Here is a 20,018-nt window from a genome sequence, read left to right as displayed (position 1 = left end):
CGTTTAACTACACTCATATTTTGAGTTTTTTTATTGTATGTATGTGTGTGCGTGTGCTTGTGCATAATAGTTCATTTACTTCAATAGAGAAAAAAAAGGAGCATTTTGGCTTTTTTTTATTTCAATGATTCTTTGAGGATGCAGATACCACATCTTTCATAATAACACCGCACTGTAATAATAAAGAACAAAAAACGGAGTGACGTAATGAATGGTCCTGTTTCACAGTCTTCTAGTTAAATATAAAGTTCGTGTATCAAAGTTCGCCACGTATAGATAAAATGTCCCCTTAAGTCCTCGGCCCTGTGCACACATGAAGCGCAGTCCTGGATACGACGAGCCCGGGAGGTGGCCTGGTTGCCTCAGTGGTCCTTCCTTTCTTCCTTCAGTTCATCCCGGCTTCGGGATTCAGTCCCATCCCAGCAATGTTCACAACAAAGGGTTACCAGAGAAATACTGCAGGCGGTCTCTGCTAAGTTTTTTCTCTTTCATTCTCCTGTTCTGAAACCAAATTTTAACTTGCCGGTCAGTGAGGTTCAGCATCCGAGACAGCTGGAGCCTTTTTTCCTTGTTAATGTACACATTGAAGAAAAACTCCCGCTCCAGCTCCCTGATCTGGAACTTGGAGTAAGGACATCTCTTCTTTCTCGTCCGTGGGGCACCTGCAAAGAAACACAAGAGTTGTCAGCACGGAAAACACAGCGGTGTGTACTTTACATTCGCAGAGAAAGTATGGCTACACATAATGCATACACTTCAATAGTACTCTGCCATCTGTGTCCTGCGGTGCACGCGCATGTCATTCATATATGTGACACCATGCCTGCATAGCGACCTCGATACACACGCACAGGTAGAATGCGTCGTCGGCAGTAGCATGGGTGAGCATAAGGGTGTTGTGGCGCGCCTTGAGCAAGGACTGCTGCTGTGTATTATTTGTGTTTGCTTTAGGGTCCGACAACTGCGCCCCATCCCCTTGTACGCATATGTATATCCTCCGACCCACCCACATACACACCTATAGACACACAACTGTTGAAACAACTACACACACTGTCTGTGCCTTTCTCTTCTCGTGCGGATTGCTTGTTTGCTCCGGAGATTAAAGTGTATTGTTTTGAATACCATACTATGCCTGTCCGTCTCTGTTATAGGATCTGTTATAGGATATAAAAGTCTGTCTGAAAAAGGGGATAAGTATCAATTATTCGAAGAATCGAGCAATAGACGTGTGAGCAAAACTAGCTGAAACTATGCATGTGTGTGGGTGTGTACACATGCGCGCCTCGACGTAGCCCCGTCCCTTCATGTGTGCGTTCAAATGTCAAGGCTCACGCATCTCGTTGTGTTTTGATGAATTCTGCATCAAAGGACAATAAACGAATACACTTACACCACCGAACAGGGCAGGAACACGTACACATATGTTTCAGCATTTAACACAATGTGTGCGTGAATAGCGGGGTCGCAATGCATGTGGCTGTACTGCTTCTACATGTCACGCTTATCATACGATGGCTATTTTGTGATCATCGCGTTATTAGGGCGGGCATACATTTATAAACACATCGACATTTGATAGCATTAGAAGAAACGTCCCATGGGATGTACTACTCACTATGCCTGCTGTGCACTCAGACACACACGAGCATACCTCGTGTACATGGAACTATAATGGTGTGTCTGGACACGGTGCACTCTGTCTGTAAGGCGTCATTTGTGAGTGCATCAACATGGAAAAATCAGAAAAAAATCCATATGCACAGTGCTCTGTGTTTCTGTCATCTCTATTTCATTCATTCATGCTTGCGTTTTATTTTTAATGTTATGATTGTCAAAAATAGGTTTATGAAATTCTGTACTTTTGTTTTTTATATAAATACTTTTTTAAATATGAATACTATTTTTTTATATAAATACTATTTTTTATATAAATACTTTTTTTTAAATAAATTCTCTTATCGCCATTATGCCTATGGGAGTGACAGTTGCGCTCCATAAATGCCATATACATACATACATAACTCGTTTCTATCTATCTACCCTTCTAGCTATGCTTCTATTTACCTACCTACATAAGCCTGCCTGCCTCCCTATCTGTAATGTAGCAATGCATCGAAGTACATACACATGGTCGCCAATGTAGAAATTATACTTGTTTACTTGTATATCAAGAATTGTAAACACGTGTGTGTGCGCGCGTCTGCATAGGTACATGAGCGCGCACACACACGATCTCACACACATCTATAGATATATAGGTGCACACATACATTCCCAGTCAGATGATTTTAGAAAAACGGACAGGCAGATGAGCTTGCTGAGCGCTCATGTATGTGCTGGTGTACTTCTGCCCTGCATAGTGAGGGTTCGGCGAAGTGCATATGGGAGAGGTGTGCTTCGAGACATTTGCATTAGTCGATTAACCCTTTCACTTTCACTAATGTATTCTGCCTTCATATGGACAAACGCTGTAACCCTATTCCCAAGTGGGAATCCTTTAACCCTTTCGCATCGCAGTCACGTCACACCTACTCTTCTGCCGGCACAGGCACGCGATTTTACACGACCCCGGATACGTCAGGCAGAAGTCTTGCACGCACACACACGTCCAAAACGTGGCGGCGGAATCAGACAGGTCCTGGAGGGGTAGGCTCCTAGAATCAGCTGAGTGGGCTACAGGAGACTTAAGCGCCTCGAAAAAGGCCAAGAGTCCAAGCGGAAGGAGTTTTAATGTTGTGCCCCTTCTAGGACTTGGAATTAAACGGGATTAAAGAATGGCATGCGCAAAAAGCGCAGAATGTTGCTGGAAGGCTGCTGTGTGTAACAGGCCCCTAAAGTTAACATGATCCCTCCGGAGGCCGCCCGGCGCCCGTGCCATGGAGCCCGCGGTGTGGCCAGGTTCAAGGCCATCCCACTGCCCCCGAGGCCGAGCAGAGACCGGAGGTCCCAAGCGCGGCGCCTTCCAGGCGGGCCTGGGCCAACGCCACCGGTCTACAGCGGCTAGAAGCCGCGCCACCCGTCTACAGCGGCTAGAAGCCCTCCAAGGTGCGCCCTCTGCGTGCCAGGCTCACTGAACCCCCGGGCTGCACGTGGCACGCTGCCTCTGTGCGCTAGAATGACAGCAGCACACCCATTCAGGGGGTGTGATGGACCACAGGCGTGGAGAGGTGGCGATATTAAAGGCTGGCGGCAAACAGCAGTGATAATTACAATAATAGTCATAATAATAATACCCACTCCGTCACTGCAATGGAGTAAAGCAGCACAGATGCCCAGCCGCCCCTCTGTACTCGAACAGAGGAACATGAAGACGGAAACCTACACGTGAGTTCAAGAGCAGCCCGCTCCGCAGAGGCAGAGCTGAGATTTTAGGACAGTGGTGCAGGGGAGGGGTTTGGGGCCGAAGTGCTCTGACTCGAGCTCCCCTGAATCCCATCAAACGCACCCCACATGAAAAAAATGCAGCCTGGAAGTTCACGATCAAAGCTAATTTTTGCCACGAGGCTCTGGTGCTTTTCAAACAATTTCACAGGCCCTTAAAACGGGGATGAGAGGGGATGCTGCCCTGGGATGCAACATTTCCATCCGGTCCCCCTTTCTGTCTCGCACGGATTTTTTTCTCTCCTGCATCGTAAACATTGGCTCTGGCTGGAAGAAAGCTCCTTCTCGCTCACAATAAACTTGCTTTGAATGCTTATAAAACTCCACATAAAATGTGACCGACAAAGCATCGGGCCGGGCTCTTAACCCCTGCCGCCCCCTCTCCCCCCGCTCTTTATAGCTGTTACCTACTGGTGCCGCTGCCTTTGCTGCCTTCCTTGTTGTGGGCAGAGGAGGGCGAGGCGGAGGAGCCGGGGCGGCTGGGGTCCTCGTCGTCTTCCGGCTCCGGCTCGGCTGCCAGGGGCGGCTTGTCGGCGGCCTTGGGGGCGCAGTCCTCGTCCCCAGCCCCCGCGGCCGCCGCCGGGGGGTCCGGCCCCCCGCAGTAGGCGTTGTCAAAGAAGCGGTCGAAGCCCTGCGGCAGCACGCTGTTCTTGTAGAAGGCGCCGGCGGCGGGCGGGTGGTGGGTGGCGCCCGGGTGGTGGTGGTGGTGGTGGCGGTGGTGGTGGTGGCTGTACACCCCCTCGCTCATGCCGGAGGAGGGCGGGAGGCTGCACTCGCGGGCCAGCAGCTCCTCGGCCGCCGCCGGGTAGCAGGAGGCGTAGTTGCCGCGGGGGTGCCACTTGCTGCCAGGGTCCAAGCCGTAGGGCACCTCGCGCACCGGCTGCGAGAGGTTGCCGGAGTAGGGGTAGGAGATCTGCCGGGAGGGGGCCTGGGGCAGGAAGGAGGGCACGGACGAGAACTCGGGCACATAGTAGGTGCAGCTGGGCAGGTAGAGGTTGGTGCGCTCCCCGTACTCGCCGCTGCGCTCCTTGCGCGGCTGCGAGCAGAAGTTGCCCAGGTTCACTGAGTTAAACATCTTTCTCCCCTTCTGCCGCTACAGATAGATGTTTTTGGAGGCGCTCTGCAGAGGGGGAAACATTTGGGAAGGCTGGATGACGCGCTATCCGTCTTAGTCGCTCCCCGGGAGCACGTGACGCCCAAGTAGATATCGCCATATATCAGTGGCAGCACTTAGCGGCGTAGGAGGGTGCTCGTAGGTAAGCTCCGGGAGCGGGTTCAAAAGCGATTGGTTTGCGAACACCGCAGAAACATTATGAAAATCAATTGCAGATTTGTATTCGGGGGGTTCGGTCCCCCTTCCTTCCTTGCCCGTGCAGGCACTCCCCTTGTGTGGGGCGAGCGAGCGAGCGGCGCGCAGGGTGGGAGGTGGAGGGGGTGGGTGGGGGAGGGAGGGAGGAGCGCTTGGCACCACAAGAAGTTTGTGATTTTTAAATCTGCTTTCTAGATTTCTTCGATACCTGCCTCTTCCAGTGGAGCGCGGGCTCCTTGGCTGGGGGCACTTTGTATCCGAGCTCGGTGGACTTTAGGGAGCTCCCCTGGCACGCGCGAAGGTGTGTGGCAGCTGTGCCACCCTCCACCAAAGGTGCATCCCTTTAGATGCCCCTCGTCCGAGGAGAACACATCAGAGAGGCGCTGGCCTCTGAGGAATATTCCTCTTTTATGGAGCATCGGGCTATTGGGGCAGCGGGGGGCCATAAAGTTTACCAAACTTTCAAACTTCCTGCAGCCTTCCTCATCTCGAGCTCCCCGAAGCCCTCAGAATATCGGATTTCTGACGAAGACCAGGCAGCGGGGAGGCAGACGAAGCCGGTGTCTCATAAACATGCGAAGCCACCCGTTTAATGTTACAGCCGAAGAGTGGAGTATTGAATATTTAATGGAAAAGTTTATGAACAATCAATGGCCACTCCAAGCCCTGCCCGCCTCAGCCTCAGCCCCAGCTCAAAGAGTGTTATTAAAGCAATTTGTCTGGACTTCCTCGTTTTCTAACCACGTCTAGTGTGTGCTGGTGGACAATATATGGACTTTAAAGCACCCACCACGCACGGGAGGGGGGGGGGGGCGCATTCATCAATAGGGAGATGGGTGCATCGATCAGTAAACAGGTGGATGGATGGTTGGACAGACAGACATAGATAGATAGAAGGATAGATAGATAGATAGATAGGCAGACAAACAGACAGACAGACAGACAGACAGACAGACAGACAGATAGATAGATAGATAGATAGATAGATAGATAGATAGATAGATAGATAGATAGATAGATAGATAGATAGATTACTCTTTGGAAATCTCTCCATCTAGCTCGATGAACAGCCAACAGTTTAGATCACAGGTAGACGGACGGACAATTTGCCCCAAATCGTACTAGAGCGAAAGGTGGTGTCATTGGGTTCCGGAGGTACAATCCTGTGTAATGTTCTAGCTTTACACAGTAGAAGCCCTGAGCTGTTTGTTCTGTCGCGTGTTTACGAAGCTAACACTTGTTCGTCGCCTCTCTCGGTCCTTCGCAAACTAGGTAAATGTCTGTCTGTGCTCCCTTTCCATAGTGTCCGTCTAAAGTCTGCAACGTACCTGTGCAGAAGCGGGTCTGCAAACGATCCGCAAACGAGAACGTGAGGAGCACCACTTGCAAACAACATGCAACTTTATCATATAGTTTTGACGTGAAGGGAACACGTTTTTGATGTATATATCAATCTAGCCCCCTTTTCTAGGTTTTACCAACAAAGTGTCTGTTTTCATTATTTTATTAATGCACGTCATTGTGGGAAAGAACAATAAAGCTGCTAATCCCCTATTAAAAGAAAGGCTACATAAACCATTACGAAATATGTTGCTTTATTTAGTGAAATAGATCAAATGGCCCATATTTTTAAATACAACTCACCCGAGCAAACAGTAATGCGCTAGACACATCATCTAAATCACAGATATTAATTGAGGAAGAAAACCTGCACCCTGACACTACTTTCAAAACAAATATAGAAATGTTGAAACGGCTTTCAAACAAAACCAACAACCCGCAAAGACCTCGAATTAAAATGCGGTCTTATTCGTTCGTAATACTATAGATCAAAACACCAAATGTTACTGGGCGGAGGCGCAAGGACTAAACTTCGGAAAGAAAAAAACTCACAATTTTAAAAAACAAAAACATTCTGCCGCAACGCAGGTGTGCAGGCTGGGAGGGAAGTGTGTAAGCGGGCCGGATTAAAAAAACAAAACTACTCTCTAGGCAGTTACATCTTATTCCAGAATTAGGGCGAGTTACCGCTGGGTTTCCAGGAACAAGGTACATTTAGGAGAAAAAGATTGCGAACCAGGCCTTGGGTTTGCACTTGAGTCTCTTGGCGCCGCAAATCAGTATGAAAGAAATCTTTGCAAAGGGAATATTGGTGACTGCGCCTGGTCCGAAATTAGTATAAGGAGACGGGGGTTGATATATATATATATATATATATATATATATGTGTGTGTGTGTGTGTATATGTGTGTGTATATATATATATATATATATATATATATATATATATATATATATATATATATATATATTTATATATATACATATACATATAGTGATGGACTGAGGCACATCGACACACGAAGTTGGAATTCGCGAGCAAGGCAGTGATGCAGTGCAAGGGATAGCTAACATTATGGTTGGAATCCAACGAATTTACCACACATCCTGCGGGCAAACGTGACGGCTTCACACCCTGCGGTCCATTCCAGCCTCACACACAGCGTGGGCAGCGCTGTCCTCGTCTCCTTCACCCACAGCCTCCCCTTCTCAATAGTATTCTTTGTATAAAAGAGCAGCCCATCATTATTGACACACTATTGATAAGATAAGTGCACACAAAAGACGAACAGTGTGTAAGTGCAAAGCCCCCCCTTCTCCTCCAGCCTCATTCTTTGCCTACTTCTCTCGTCTTGTCTTCTGTCTACTTTTCTGACGTGTGTGTGTGTGCGCTCCTGTGTGTGTGTGTGTGTGTGTTTGTGTGCCTGTGTGTGTCTGTGTGTGTGTGTGTGTCTGCGTTTGTGTGGCTGTGTCTGTGTGTATGTGTTTGTGTGCCTGTGTATGAGTCTGTGTTCTGTGTTTGTGTGCCTGTGTGTGTGTGTGTCCACGTTTCCTGGACTTTTCAATTTGTGACTTTTACGAGCAGAGCAGAGCATCGTTTGCAGCAAGGATGACAGCGCTTTAATTAAAGCGCCTCACTAGTCCCTTTACTTGCCATTTTATGGGCCAGTATTAATACCACCTACAAACTAATAACCTTAAGCTGTTTATGGATGTCATTATTTCTTTCTCCACTTCAGTCCCTGCCACAGGAAGCTGCGCACTGAGGCGAGCGCACCACACGCCACAGACGGCCACACGGACTCCACCTCGGTGCCAGCGGCTCGCCGGGCACTCCTGCGCCGGCGGAGGCGGTCTCTGGGCGCTACGGCCACACTGCTGTCCAGGCCGCAACTTTACTGCGGCATTGTTTGCAGAAATACACTGGCCGGTGTGTGCTGTCTGCGCCTGCTGGGTGTCTGTCTGCGCCTGTGGGTGTCTGCCTGCCGTCCCTTTACGCACACCTACTACCCATGCCGTACTCCTGTCAGGATGGCGCATGCGCATGCATTCCCCCCTTTAATATCCAAAAGGTAACGTGCAGAGGCGCAAGCATTGTCTTCGGTGTACATAAAGGCATGGGCATGTCTGCAGTGTGTTTGTGTACATGTTTACGAGCTTCAGCCTCTCTCTGCCTGCTGCGATTTACTCTCGGAAATGTCTAGTTTCGACTAAGCATGTTCCTGCTGTCTCTCGTTGCTGCCTCTCACCAAAGAGACCGTCCTCTGCCTTCCTGCTCCGAAAGACAGAGGCAGCAGCTGGGGGGAGCGAGCCCTTGAATTTGACCACTAAAGGGAATTCCTTGACCGCCATAAAAGCCGGAAAGCTGTCTGCAGAGCCCATTCCTTCTGGCTGGATAGAAGGGAAGAAAGAGACGAGCCTGATAATCCTGGTAGAAGACAACAACAGCCCCACGCAGCCAAACCACACCACAAAACTTACATGCAGTGTTTTCACCAAACAAAACCAGACACGTTGGCAAGTTGTATTGTGCATTAGATGGGGCAAAGGGCGCTGGGGAGAGAGAAACACAAACAAGTGCCTTTATCACATCAGGAAAGTTCTCAGACTGTGCTTGTAAAACCCAGTTTTAACGACAGTTGCCATGTAAGGGCCGCCTGGATGCTCGGAAGCAACAAACAGCTGAGAGTAGTGAAGACTCGAGCAGCCCCCCTGCACGGGTGGGGTGGGGGGGGGGGCATGTGAGAAGGGGTACCCTCGCCTCATCAGCGTGCAGGTTAACAAGGCTTCCAAGCCCCCTTGAGATGGTTAATATGCGGAGTTCTCCAAAAGGCCGGCGGCTGGCTAGCGAATATTTCACCAGGCGCTACAATACATGTTCACGGCACGTGTTTGAAAGTCAATGCAAGCAGGACCAGAAGCGAGGGTTCAAAGTGCCCTTTGCCAGGAATTTTTAGTTTTGTGCGATTATTTGAAAGTGAACCTGTTCCCTATCTGAGCGCGCCCACACACTCTGCATTCATGTGTAAGCACGGACAAGTTACACGTACCCGAAGGCGCCCGCGCACCACAAAGAAGTACACACAACGGCAAATAAGAACATATGTCACTGTAAAGGTGTACTATTGCCCATTACTCGGAGCTTCCGCATTACATATCGCCATGAAGGGGACAGTTTTTGTGTATCGTGGAAATTATATAAGTTGTTTCAAACGATAACGAATACACACCACACACACTCAATGACATAAACATATCTACAGGAATATACTGTAACAACTGTGTATGTAATATCGACGGATCAGCCTGATGAGCGCACATAAATATAACATTTGACCAGTATGCCCTCTTCCGCAGATGCACCAGTAAGGCGTCTCGGTCAATCGCAAACTAAAATATAACCCTAAAAATATTCTATTTGTGATTTAAATAACTGAAACAACCAAACATGGACGTTGGTCTTATAAGTGGGAAATATTACGCATTCCGCAGTCTTACGCCGGAGGCATATTTGCCACAAACCAGCTTGCACGGAGGTTGTCTCACGGTGGTTTGTTTTTCTTCGGTATCCTGACAGACTGCCTAGAAATGTATACACTCAAGGCGCTATCTGTGCGCGCACACACACTCTCATATACTCTCACACACACGAATGTACACGTTCGCACATAGGTGTGCACGCACTCTCGAGTAGACACACCATCTCTCACATGAAATCATACAGTGCTGACGTTTTGTCGTACAGGCGCTTATAACACACACACTCACACATCTATCTTACACACATTCACTTTATTTTACGCTATTTCCCTACAGACACTATATGATCACACACAGTCTTTGTCACACACACACGCATTCTCACACACACTCCCATGGCACTCTAGCCTGCACATACACTCACACATATGTATACTTAAACTCACGCCTTCATGCACGGGGCGCTATCTATCTCACCCTCATACAATCGCAAACACTTTTTATGTCCCATTTTGCCTCTCACACGGTACACACACTCGCTCACACACATGTATAGACACATACGCTCTCGTTTACACACATGTATACACATACGCTCTCGTTTACACACATGTATACACACGCTCTCGTTCCACACGCTCTTGTTCACACACATGTATACACACACATACGCCGTCTCTCGTGTACACTCTCACATGCACACTCACATCCACCCTCTCACACAAACAGGGGCCTCACTGGAACGACACGGGCAGGCGGGACAAGATAATGCAGCAAGAAACGTCGAAGAAAGGTCAAATTATTGGGCTCAAAATGGCACATTTTGTGGTTGTGTTTACCTCAATATTTTTTCATTTTTACACCAGTTGACGATGGCTGGGCATTAGAACCAGCCTGGCACCCAAACTTAGCAATGAACAGCAAGATGGCGAGCCCCTACCAACCTTGTGGCGGGCCTCCCGCTGCGCAGCAACAGGTGGTGCGGGATTTCAGGAACTTTTGCTTCGTTTGAGTTAGAAACTATTTTCCGATAAAAACTCCAGATTATGAATCAAATGAGGGATTAAGTTATAAATGTGGCAAATCCATAATTAATGGGAAAACGTGGTGGCCACATAACTTAATTGCAGTCACTTTGCACATAAATGCTCTCGTACAGTCTTGCGCAGGCTCGCCCTCTCTCTCTCCCACACACACAGCATCCTTGTTCAATGTATATTTTCGAATCCTCTAGTTTAGGGACAATTGCCTTTCGATGTGTTCTGGCGGCTGTTGCCAGATATTACAACATCGCCTGTCAGTCCGGCCTCTTAGCGCTCGCTCAGTGTGAAGGGGGTGGTTTAATACATCAAAGCAGCGCCACATCACACTAATTAGGCTTTTATTTCCGTAATTTGCATTGACACTCTGAGTATTGTATTGCATTGTAATTGCATTTATATAGTGCTTACTACCCCTGGCGAGGCGTCGAAGCGCTGAGTAGACATTTCCGAAAAAACTGTCAGTTTCATAGCATAGAGGGGACCTATATGTACAACATTCAGATATCAGCTTAAATGAAGGCAAGGGCGGAGGCAGGCACATAAGGGAACCTTTAAACCCCATCTGTCTGCGCTCACAGGCTGGAGTAAGCAGGGGCTTAGTAACTATTGTTGATACCTTCTTTTTAAAGTCAACTGAAAGTACACAGGCACCGTGATTGTTTGTGACTTGGAATCTGTGCAGGATTGACGACTCGTGCTGGGGAAGACGTCCGGCAGAAGGAATCATTTTTACAAATATCTTAGTATTGTATTTCTGCATCAAACATAGATATGGGTGCCCGTTCGCAGAGAATGGTACAGTGTCAGGGTACACTTATCTGTAAGTGTGGTTGCTGTGTACGGCACACATGCAGCTGGGCATAATGTAGGGCTCTTTCTAGTACTAGTGTTTGGGTGGGCATTGTTCACGAAGCTTCCAGTAGGAAATGACGCCCACCACTACAACAGTGGTAATAAATACGCATTTTTTGTTTTCTAAAGAGGGTTACAAGGTGGTAAATTTGACAATTGTCATAAAAGAGTGAAGGTTTGTTTGATAGTAGACTTGTGTGTGTGTGTGTGTGTATGTATATGTATATGTATATATATATATATACATATATATATATATATATATACAGAGAATACATATATATGTGGGTTTGATACACACACACGCACAAATACACAGCCCAAAGTTGTTGTTTTTCTCATTCACTTTATCAAAGGATTTTCTATTTAATTTTCTTTGTGCTAATTCTCTGTGTGTGTGTGTGTATATATATATATATATATATATATATTTATATATACATATATATAGAGAGAGCGGTAGATAGAGTGGTAGATATTCACTAAATAGATAGATACATTTAGATAGATAGATAGACAGAATCACTGCAGAGTGTAGCATGCTATTTGCTACCATTACCGGACTCACAAGAGACAAAGACTCGAGTAGATTATGATAACCCTTTCCTCCCTCAGTAATGCTAATAAACACAATATTTGCACCTGCTTTTATGCTGTACACGTTTTCATGTGTGTATGTTCAAAACGGGAATGGAACCAAAGCCGGAATGCAAGGGGTTGAGTTTCTGCAGGAAGGCGAGATCACATAGAGCATTGAACTCTGAACATCAGGAGTCTGGAAGGCAGTTAACAATGTTTTCTGTTCTCAGTTTGATGGTAATGCAGCAATGAACTTGAATGTCATCGTTTCACTGGAGTACTAACATGTATAACGGCGTAGCCTCTCTTTCCTCTTTATATTCTAAAGTTAAGGGGCTCAAAAACCCTCGAGAACTCCCCTGACGTGAAATTCACCTCTTTTTTGTTTACGAAATATAGGCTTTCAAGACACCAAAGACACAGAAACACGCTTACAAAAATACACCTTTCTCGCTGGTACAATTTCGAACTGTTATGTTAACTAACATTCCTTGTAAGCTAACTATATCTGTCTGTGTGTAAATAAAAAATATATATATACATATATATATACAGACACACACACACACATACATACACATACACACACACACTCATACTTTTACTGAATGCTTCTACTTCACCTACGCCCAGTTTGCTTAGCTAATTACCTAATTATTTGGAGTCATGCTGACGTTAGAAAAACGGTGCCAAATATATTACGACACATCTATCAGCATGGTTTTGAGGTTTGTAAATGTATTCGCGTCTTCTATTGTTTTCCACTTGTATCCAAGCCACAGCCTGTAAGGCTGCCATGTAAAGACAGCTTACAGCGTTGTGTCTGTGTCACCCCAACCACTCCAGCCAGAAGAGAACAGGAATCCCTTCCCACTCTCTAGAGCCAGTGGCTTGAAAAAATACCAGCATGTGGTACAAATCAAGATGACTTAATGCAGTCTCTGGTCCGGCTTCCAACCCTGCAGCCACAAGCTGGAAGCCAGATATGATGGCTCCCCCCCAAATGGCTGGTTCTGTCTGGGAGAGGGCCAGGCCATTATGAAGTACAGAGTAAGGTGCAAACCAGCCACGGGCAAGGGGGGGGGGGGGTCACTTGGTATCTGGGGGCATAAACTCAAGCCCATGTGGCTTCAATGAAGATACCGGCTAGATGAATCATGGCGGGCAGCCATTGTCCGCGCATCCAGGAACACGTCTGATAACAAATAAGAAAAACACACAGGAAAGGGCCCGTTTCATCCTAATATCAGCTTCCCTGCGCACACCGGTTGTGCAGACCTGCGCGAGCTTTAAACTGTTTCTCTGAGAGCCCGTGCGATCTGCGCCCTTGTCAATTCATGTGTAAACGAGATAAGATGTAACGTATTTTCTTTTTCGCAATGGAGTCTGGTTTTATGGTGTTGCGTTGCTGGCATATGTTTTAATAAAAGAAATTGGGAATTAAATGGAGGGGAGCAGCCAGGGCCTCTTGTGTAGATGAAGATTACCGGGTTAATAGGCGCGGGTGTCCATTAATAATAACTCATAGTGCTAATAATGATCAGACGCTGCACTCGTAAAGTGTTTCCAGTAGACACAATGCCCTGAGATGTTTTCTTTCGCCTGCCGCCGCATCCCCCAGCTAAGTTGTTCGTGGCTTTTTACAGACGCGTTTTATTGGAGGCTGGGTTTTCAAGAGCGAATTAACTTTTTTTATAGGATGTTTAAAAATACGCATGGCTTTTTCAAATGTCAGCTGGGAATCCCCGCTCTAAACATGCCACCGCTTTCGCTTTTCGGACACACTACTGGGGTTTAAACCAGGACTACATGGTGAGGCTTTCTAACGCGGATGAAAGCTCAATGGGCAGTTTGTGTACACTACTGTCCGTCAGCATTTCACTGTCCCGATATGCCACTGTGGTCGTTGTATATACCGCGGTTACAAGAGCAGCCTTGGAGTTTTGCGGCGCGGCTTGGCGGTGCACTCCCGGTACGGGACCTCATTGGAGAGACTCTGCCACGGATGCCCTCGCCACCCTGCACATCTCCCACTGAGACGCCTGCATACAACTGGGAGACAGTTCCCCGAGGTCCTCTGCAGAGCGCCCCTTCCTCTACTAAGCCCCCAGGGTCTGTGGTGTGGGTAAAACTGGCGTTATTGTGCAGTGACATGAAACTGGGGCTCACACCTCACGAGAGAGATACAGAGATACGAAATGTCACCTGCCTGTCACTTTCTCTGCAGAGGCGCCTGGGGTGTGCAGATAATGAGCTAAAATCATCCAGTGCCAAGGATGGCAAAACGAAGCGGCAGGAAGCAGAGGCGTGTGCCATGGATGGCAAAACGAAGCGGCAGGAAACAGAGGCGTGTGCCATGGAGGGCACAGTGAAGCGGCAGGAAGCAGAGGCGTGTGCCAAGGAGGGCAAAACGAAGCGGCAGGAAGCAGAGACGTGTGCCATGGATGGCAAAACGAAGCGGCAGGAAACAGAGGCGTGTGCCATGGAGGGCACAGTGAAGCGGCAGGAAGCAGAGGCGTGTGCCAAGGAGGGCAAAACGAAGCGGCAGGAAGCAGAGACGTGTGCCATGGATGGCAAAACGAAGTGGCAGGAAGCAGAGACGTGTGCCATGGAGGGCAAAACGAAGTGGCAGGAAGCAGAGGTGTGTGCCATGGAGGGCACAGTGAAGCGGCAGGAAGCAGAGACGTGTGCCATGGATGGCAAAACGAAGTGGCAGGAAGCAGAGACGTGTGCATGAAGCAGAGACGTTTTAAGACATGGGCAAAGTGGTCTCTGGCCCGGGTCTCATCCTTTCAGACACCCCCCACCCCCATAGATGTGGCTCTGATCTCCACACAGTTCTGCCCTGATGACCTTGATTCGTTTGCAGACATACATTATTTTAAATACCATTTTCCTTTCATTTATTTTTAATACAGAACAGGTAACGTGTGGGAGTCTGTTGCAGACATTTTGTAGAGAAAGTTGCGTTTATGTTTTTCAACACCATGCAACATTATAAAAAAAAGCTCCTTTTCGATCGAAACAGGACTTCACGTATGCGAAATGGCAGTGGATGGTAGAGATTATGTGAAATAATATTAGTGAGACGCTGCTATATTACATTCATGAAATCACACGTCACTATCCCTGAATACTAGATGGAAACATGTAGAATTTAGACCAGTCTGCCTGTCTAGTGTCAGTAACCTCGTAAAAGAAGTTCTGAGAAAGCTGCAATTGGATCATAACTTTAAAGCTGTTCTGGACAGGGCCCCCAAAATCCTCAAAATGTCCCTGCAGGAAGAGAGGGAGCCAGGGAGATGCGCGGGTTATCGCGAATAGACAAAGGTACAGTCGTGTCTGCCTACGTCCGTCCCACCTCATAACCCGGTCTGAAGTGCCCCTTTGCCGGGTCTCCTGTCTCTACCCGCTGCCCCTCTTCTACTGTCTGTCTGTCCGTCTCTGTCTATGTCCACCGTTCCATGCGTGTTTCTGTCTGCTTGCCTTCTTCAGATCATACCTGGCCCGCGAAGCCCTGGCCTGGCTCCGGCGCGGAGTACAGTGGAGTATGCCTACCTACCTCTGGCCTAGCTGATGGAACCGGCGCCTATAGATCGCAGGTGTGTCGGCGGCCTCCTATCTCGCTGCCTTCGTCGGCTCCTGTAATTTATGGTACTGTAATAAAACAAACTACCCGTTCGCTCAGGTTCTGCAAGTCCTGCTAGGATGCTTGAGTCATTAACCCTTAACCCCTTCCTGCATTTGCTCCACCTGTAAATATTTTGTGACTTGGCAAGCACACCTTAAGAGCCCTGTCTTAACACCCGGGCAAGCCCTTCCGGCTAGAAAGAAATATCTGCAACAGACGGCCTTTTCCCGTGCAGCCGCGCGCTACAAGTTCATTAGAACCTATTATTTATGTCTGCGCAAACACACGCGTGTTTATCCGCATGTATAGCTAACTAGGTACATGCATGCAAACATATAAAATATGTCTGCGTGACGGCATGTGCATAGACGTGACTGTGTGTGTGTACTTGTGCCTGGAGGTGTTTGTGTATCGATATATTTGTCCTCCTTTCTGTCATTGACGTCTAGGCGTGCTAGTCTGTCTGCCTGCGTTTCTAGTCGCCGAAGTATTTATTTAACTGTCTATACATGCAGACACACAAAGCCTATATGGGAAACCTGTTCACATTGCAGAAACATACTGATTGCGCGCTGTATGTAACCGTCTACATCTATGCATGAATATTTGTGTGCGCCGCTAATATGTACCCGTGTGCGTGCATACGCGTGTGCATGCATGTGGACAAAGAGTACACGCTGCCTTCCTGCGTGCATTTCTTTCAGCTCCTTGACTGCTCAACCTGTCCCCTCCCTCCTCCCGTACATTTCCAAGACTGCTTCTTGGACCCGGGTCTTCAAGGCACTGCAGAGGGCAGCCATGGAAGAGGCGCCCTTTCAAGGGATTCAGAGACAACATAACCCGTGGAGGCTGAAAGCCGTGGTTATCGCAGCTAAATCCGAGCATCTGGGGGACCTGGGCACCACCCCTCCCTGCCCGCATATGGTCGACACTCAGAGGAGCTGCGCCGTCCTTTTTGACCTAAACGCAAAATACTTCTTTAACACGAGGGGGCGGAGTGCCCCTATATGTGCACAGCGCCGCTTTCTTCTTCTCACGGAGTGGCCCGGCCGCCCAAGCCGTCCTCCACCCAGAGCGGCCGTTCTTACACAATACATGCCAGTGGTGGCAGGAAAAGAAGCGAAAACTGGTTTATTAGCCTGGGAGGAATGTTGAAGGAACTTTTCTGATGTGATTGGTACAGAAGCGAGCCGTTTTGTATTTACGTTTAAATGCATTCGTATTTTAGGAGACATGTTTAAACATAATATATATATATATATATATATATATATATATATATATATATATATATATATATATATATATATATATATAAAAGTATAATTGTCCTATACATCACCCCTCTTGAGTCTGTTTCTTTCTATGTGCCCCTCTCCCGCACACACACATTCAGGGAAGTCTGAAGGTCCCAAGTGATAGCAATAGAAGAAGCGGACTTGGCCTTGCCGCCCACCGACCCCCTCCCATTCAGGGTCTGAGGTTCAAGTGTACCACCCTTCACTGCTCACATCCTCTCAGAAGATATCTGCGAATGGAGACATTTAATCCAGCTAATGTCGGCTTGCTTATCGCTGCCCGGCACCCTAGTAATGTTGAGGGGTTGAAATATAGTGAAATATCCCACTTCAGGTCCCACGCCCGCTCCCTCTCTACCTTGCAGTGTGGGGCGGTTTTCCAGGCAAGTAACAAGCCCCTGGTGCAGGCCTTGGCGGCTGCTTGCGCTCTGGGCCAGGAAAGCGCCGAGGAGATCAACAACAAACCTACAGGTTACATTAATGAGGAACAACACATCATAGGCCAAACGAAGAACCCTTTCAATTCAGATCCCTGGTCTCTACACCGGAAATGAGCAAATGCACCATTCGAAAACACTGCCCCTGCAATAGCCAGCATTCAGTCAACATCGTGGCTGCAATGACGCATTTACGTGGAAATATAAACACAATCAAAACAAACAGCCCTCGACTCGGGCACACAGTTTTCTCTACCATGGTAGAACAAGTGTCCCCTTTCCCAGCCCCCACCACGGGCACGCATGGCCGTGCCAGTCCAAGAGCCCACCGTGAACGTCAACAACGTGACAACATCCCGCTTCTACCGGGAAGGGGGCCCAGAGGAGGCCGCGCGCAGCGGCCCACCTGCAGGCGCGCGCGGCCCTCTTGCGCAGTCACCCTCCCGGGGCGCGAGCGGCCCACCTGCAGGCGCGCGGCCCCCTCGCGCCAGAGCAGCGCTGTCACCCTCCCGGGGCGCGAGCGGCCCCGGCGCCCGCAGCGCGCGCCTCTGCCGTCCCTGCCCTGGCCCGGCGCCGTCTGCAGCCTCAGACAGGATCAGGATGCCCTCGGGAGCGAGGCACCCGGAACCGCTCCTGCGCGAGCCGGGCGCACCTCACACCCCTCCCCCTCCCAGCACCTGGCTTCTTACCAGCGGGGAAGCGGCACCCTGGGCGCCGTCCTCGTGAGTCGGGCGGACGTGGCTCATGACGCTTTATTTTCTCTGCGAGTCAGACGCGCTGTTTGCTCCTCGTCGAAAGAATGGCCGTTTGAAGTCTGCACTCCCTCCCCACCCCCCCTCCTCCTCCTTGTGACCGATGGGCTGTGGTAATGTCTCATAGGACCTGCTCCCTCCTGGCTCCTTAGGACTGATGCAAACACTGACGCGCTCCTGTGCCATCAACATATGGCGGAATGGGCGCTCAGGTGCCCGGGCCGTCCTCTGCCTGGCACCTTCAGGGGAGCCGGAGCGTGGCACAGAAGGTGGGACCTACCTTGACCTTCACTTTGCACAGGGGCCCCCGCCCACCCAGACAGACAGCTGTAAACATCAGCTCCCCGCAGAAAGGCTAAGCCCTGCCCAGCCAAGGCCATTAACTGCGCCCAGGCAGCCCCGGCGGGTCCCCCAGAGCCCCTCCCGGCCGCTCTCTTTCTCTCCCTTGTCTTCCCCGTCGGGGGCTGCGGCCAGGGCTCTTCAGGGGTGGCCTCGCTCGCCATATCCGGTCTGCTTCCAGAGAGGAAAGGGGCACTGGAATTTGTAGTTAGGGATTAAGTGGGACTGAGAACAGAACCATAAACTTCCGAGGCACTCAATCTTTGGGGTTTGGCAATAAAAACGTGCACCGCGCGCGGTTCCAGGCCCTTTAGAAGGGTCAGAGAATTGCCCGCCAACTTAATAATGCGCATATGTGAACTGGCCGAGATGTCTGTGCATTTCCATGTGTGTAAAGATGTAGCCGCACGAGTGTTGGTGATCGAGAACTTAGTTATGAATAGGAAAGTTCTTGAACTTTGTGCACGCACGCATCAGCCACAGACATGTGTGTGTGTAAGTACACACACAACACACACACACATATATATATACGTTTCGACAGCCAATACGAGGGAGTACAAATGCACGCACATTAACACTCAGATTGGCACACACGCAAGAGCCAGACATATGTGTGTGTGTGTGTGTATATATATATGCGTTTTGACAGCCAACACGAGGCAGTACAAATACACAAACATTAATACTCAGATTGGCACACAGAGCTATATGTACACACCCACTATATTAGCGTAATATAAATTACTAAGATACCATACATTCATGATGCATTTGAATGCACTCCTACAGGGCCGGCCTTAGGCATGTGCAAACTGTGCAACTGCACAGGGCCACCAAACCCCAGGGGCCACCACGCCAATATTTCACGCACTCGTGTGTTTGTCGCGCGCTTAGACACGTGACACGCGCAGGCGCTCGCGGAAGCATGTGCAGCTTTCCATCACATACACTGAACGATCAGTCTCAGCGCCTGTTTCCCAGATCAGCAAAACACTTTATTTGGGTGACTGGGATTGGTAAATATTCTACATACACTCCTCTAAATTCCTTCCAGAAAGACGTTCTCTGTTGTAACTCTTAGAAGGTAGACGTTTCACGTGTCTCCGAGTACGTTTCCTGGCGCTTGGTACAACAAATGCGCCTAGAAGATATGATTGCAGTCGGCGTTTACATAAACATTTATCCACAGCCCCATCTGTTAATAGAGGGGACGCACCTCTGCATTTGGGAGAAATTTAAACGAGGTGTGATGAAGATAGGAAAAGCTTCCTAAGTGCCACACAGCATCTTAAGTAATACAAAAATAGCTAAGTGCTTTAAAGTTACATTTCTCTTAGCCGCTGAGGTACAGGGCATGTCTCTGGTAGGATCACTTCTTGGCACCTAGGTCACCTTTGTTGGTTCTTTTAGATGAAGCAAGGCATCTCATACGCTGCTGGTGGTCAAACAATGATGTTATTCTGAGGTACATCCCATACGGTGCAACATTTTACGGTATATGAACGAAAGAGACAAAATTACACTTCTTTGCATTCGAAAAGATTACTGCCCATAAAGTACATTAAAAGCA

General features: G+C 48.6%; 1 protein-coding gene and 1 long non-coding RNA gene across 12 annotated transcripts in view; one reads left to right on the top strand and one right to left on the bottom strand.

The window, feature by feature from the left end:
* The window catches only part of LOC144829232 (uncharacterized), an 814,902-nt gene that overhangs the window by 249,774 nt on the left and 545,110 nt on the right, over positions 1-20,018 (top strand). The window lies entirely within an intron of this gene.
* Positions 101-18,141, bottom strand: HOXC11 (homeobox C11). Of its 3 annotated transcripts, none has more exons than XM_078658865.1 (2): positions 3,796-4,712; positions 101-662 (listed from the first exon to the last, which is right to left on the bottom strand). In XM_078658865.1, exons 1-2 carry the CDS (start codon positions 4,457-4,459, stop codon positions 430-432), a joined length of 897 nt encoding a protein of 298 aa, XP_078514991.1. In that variant the 5' UTR covers positions 4,460-4,712; the 3' UTR covers positions 101-429. The 3 variants fall into 3 exon arrangements, 2 of the variants coding, with proteins under 2 accessions (XP_078514991.1, XP_078514995.1); XM_078658869.1 differs by having other exon boundaries at positions 436-662; positions 3,792-4,712; XR_013600057.1 differs by lacking the exon at positions 3,796-4,712 and adding an exon at positions 18,044-18,141 and having other exon boundaries at positions 531-662.

Source organism: Lissotriton helveticus, chromosome 1_1, assembly GCF_964261635.1.
Source record: "Lissotriton helveticus chromosome 1_1, aLisHel1.1, whole genome shotgun sequence".
NCBI classification, from domain to species: Eukaryota; Metazoa; Chordata; class Amphibia; order Caudata; family Salamandridae; genus Lissotriton; species Lissotriton helveticus.
Note: the sequence above shows the minus strand (reverse complement) of the source record. Positions and strands in the feature narration are given on the sequence as shown.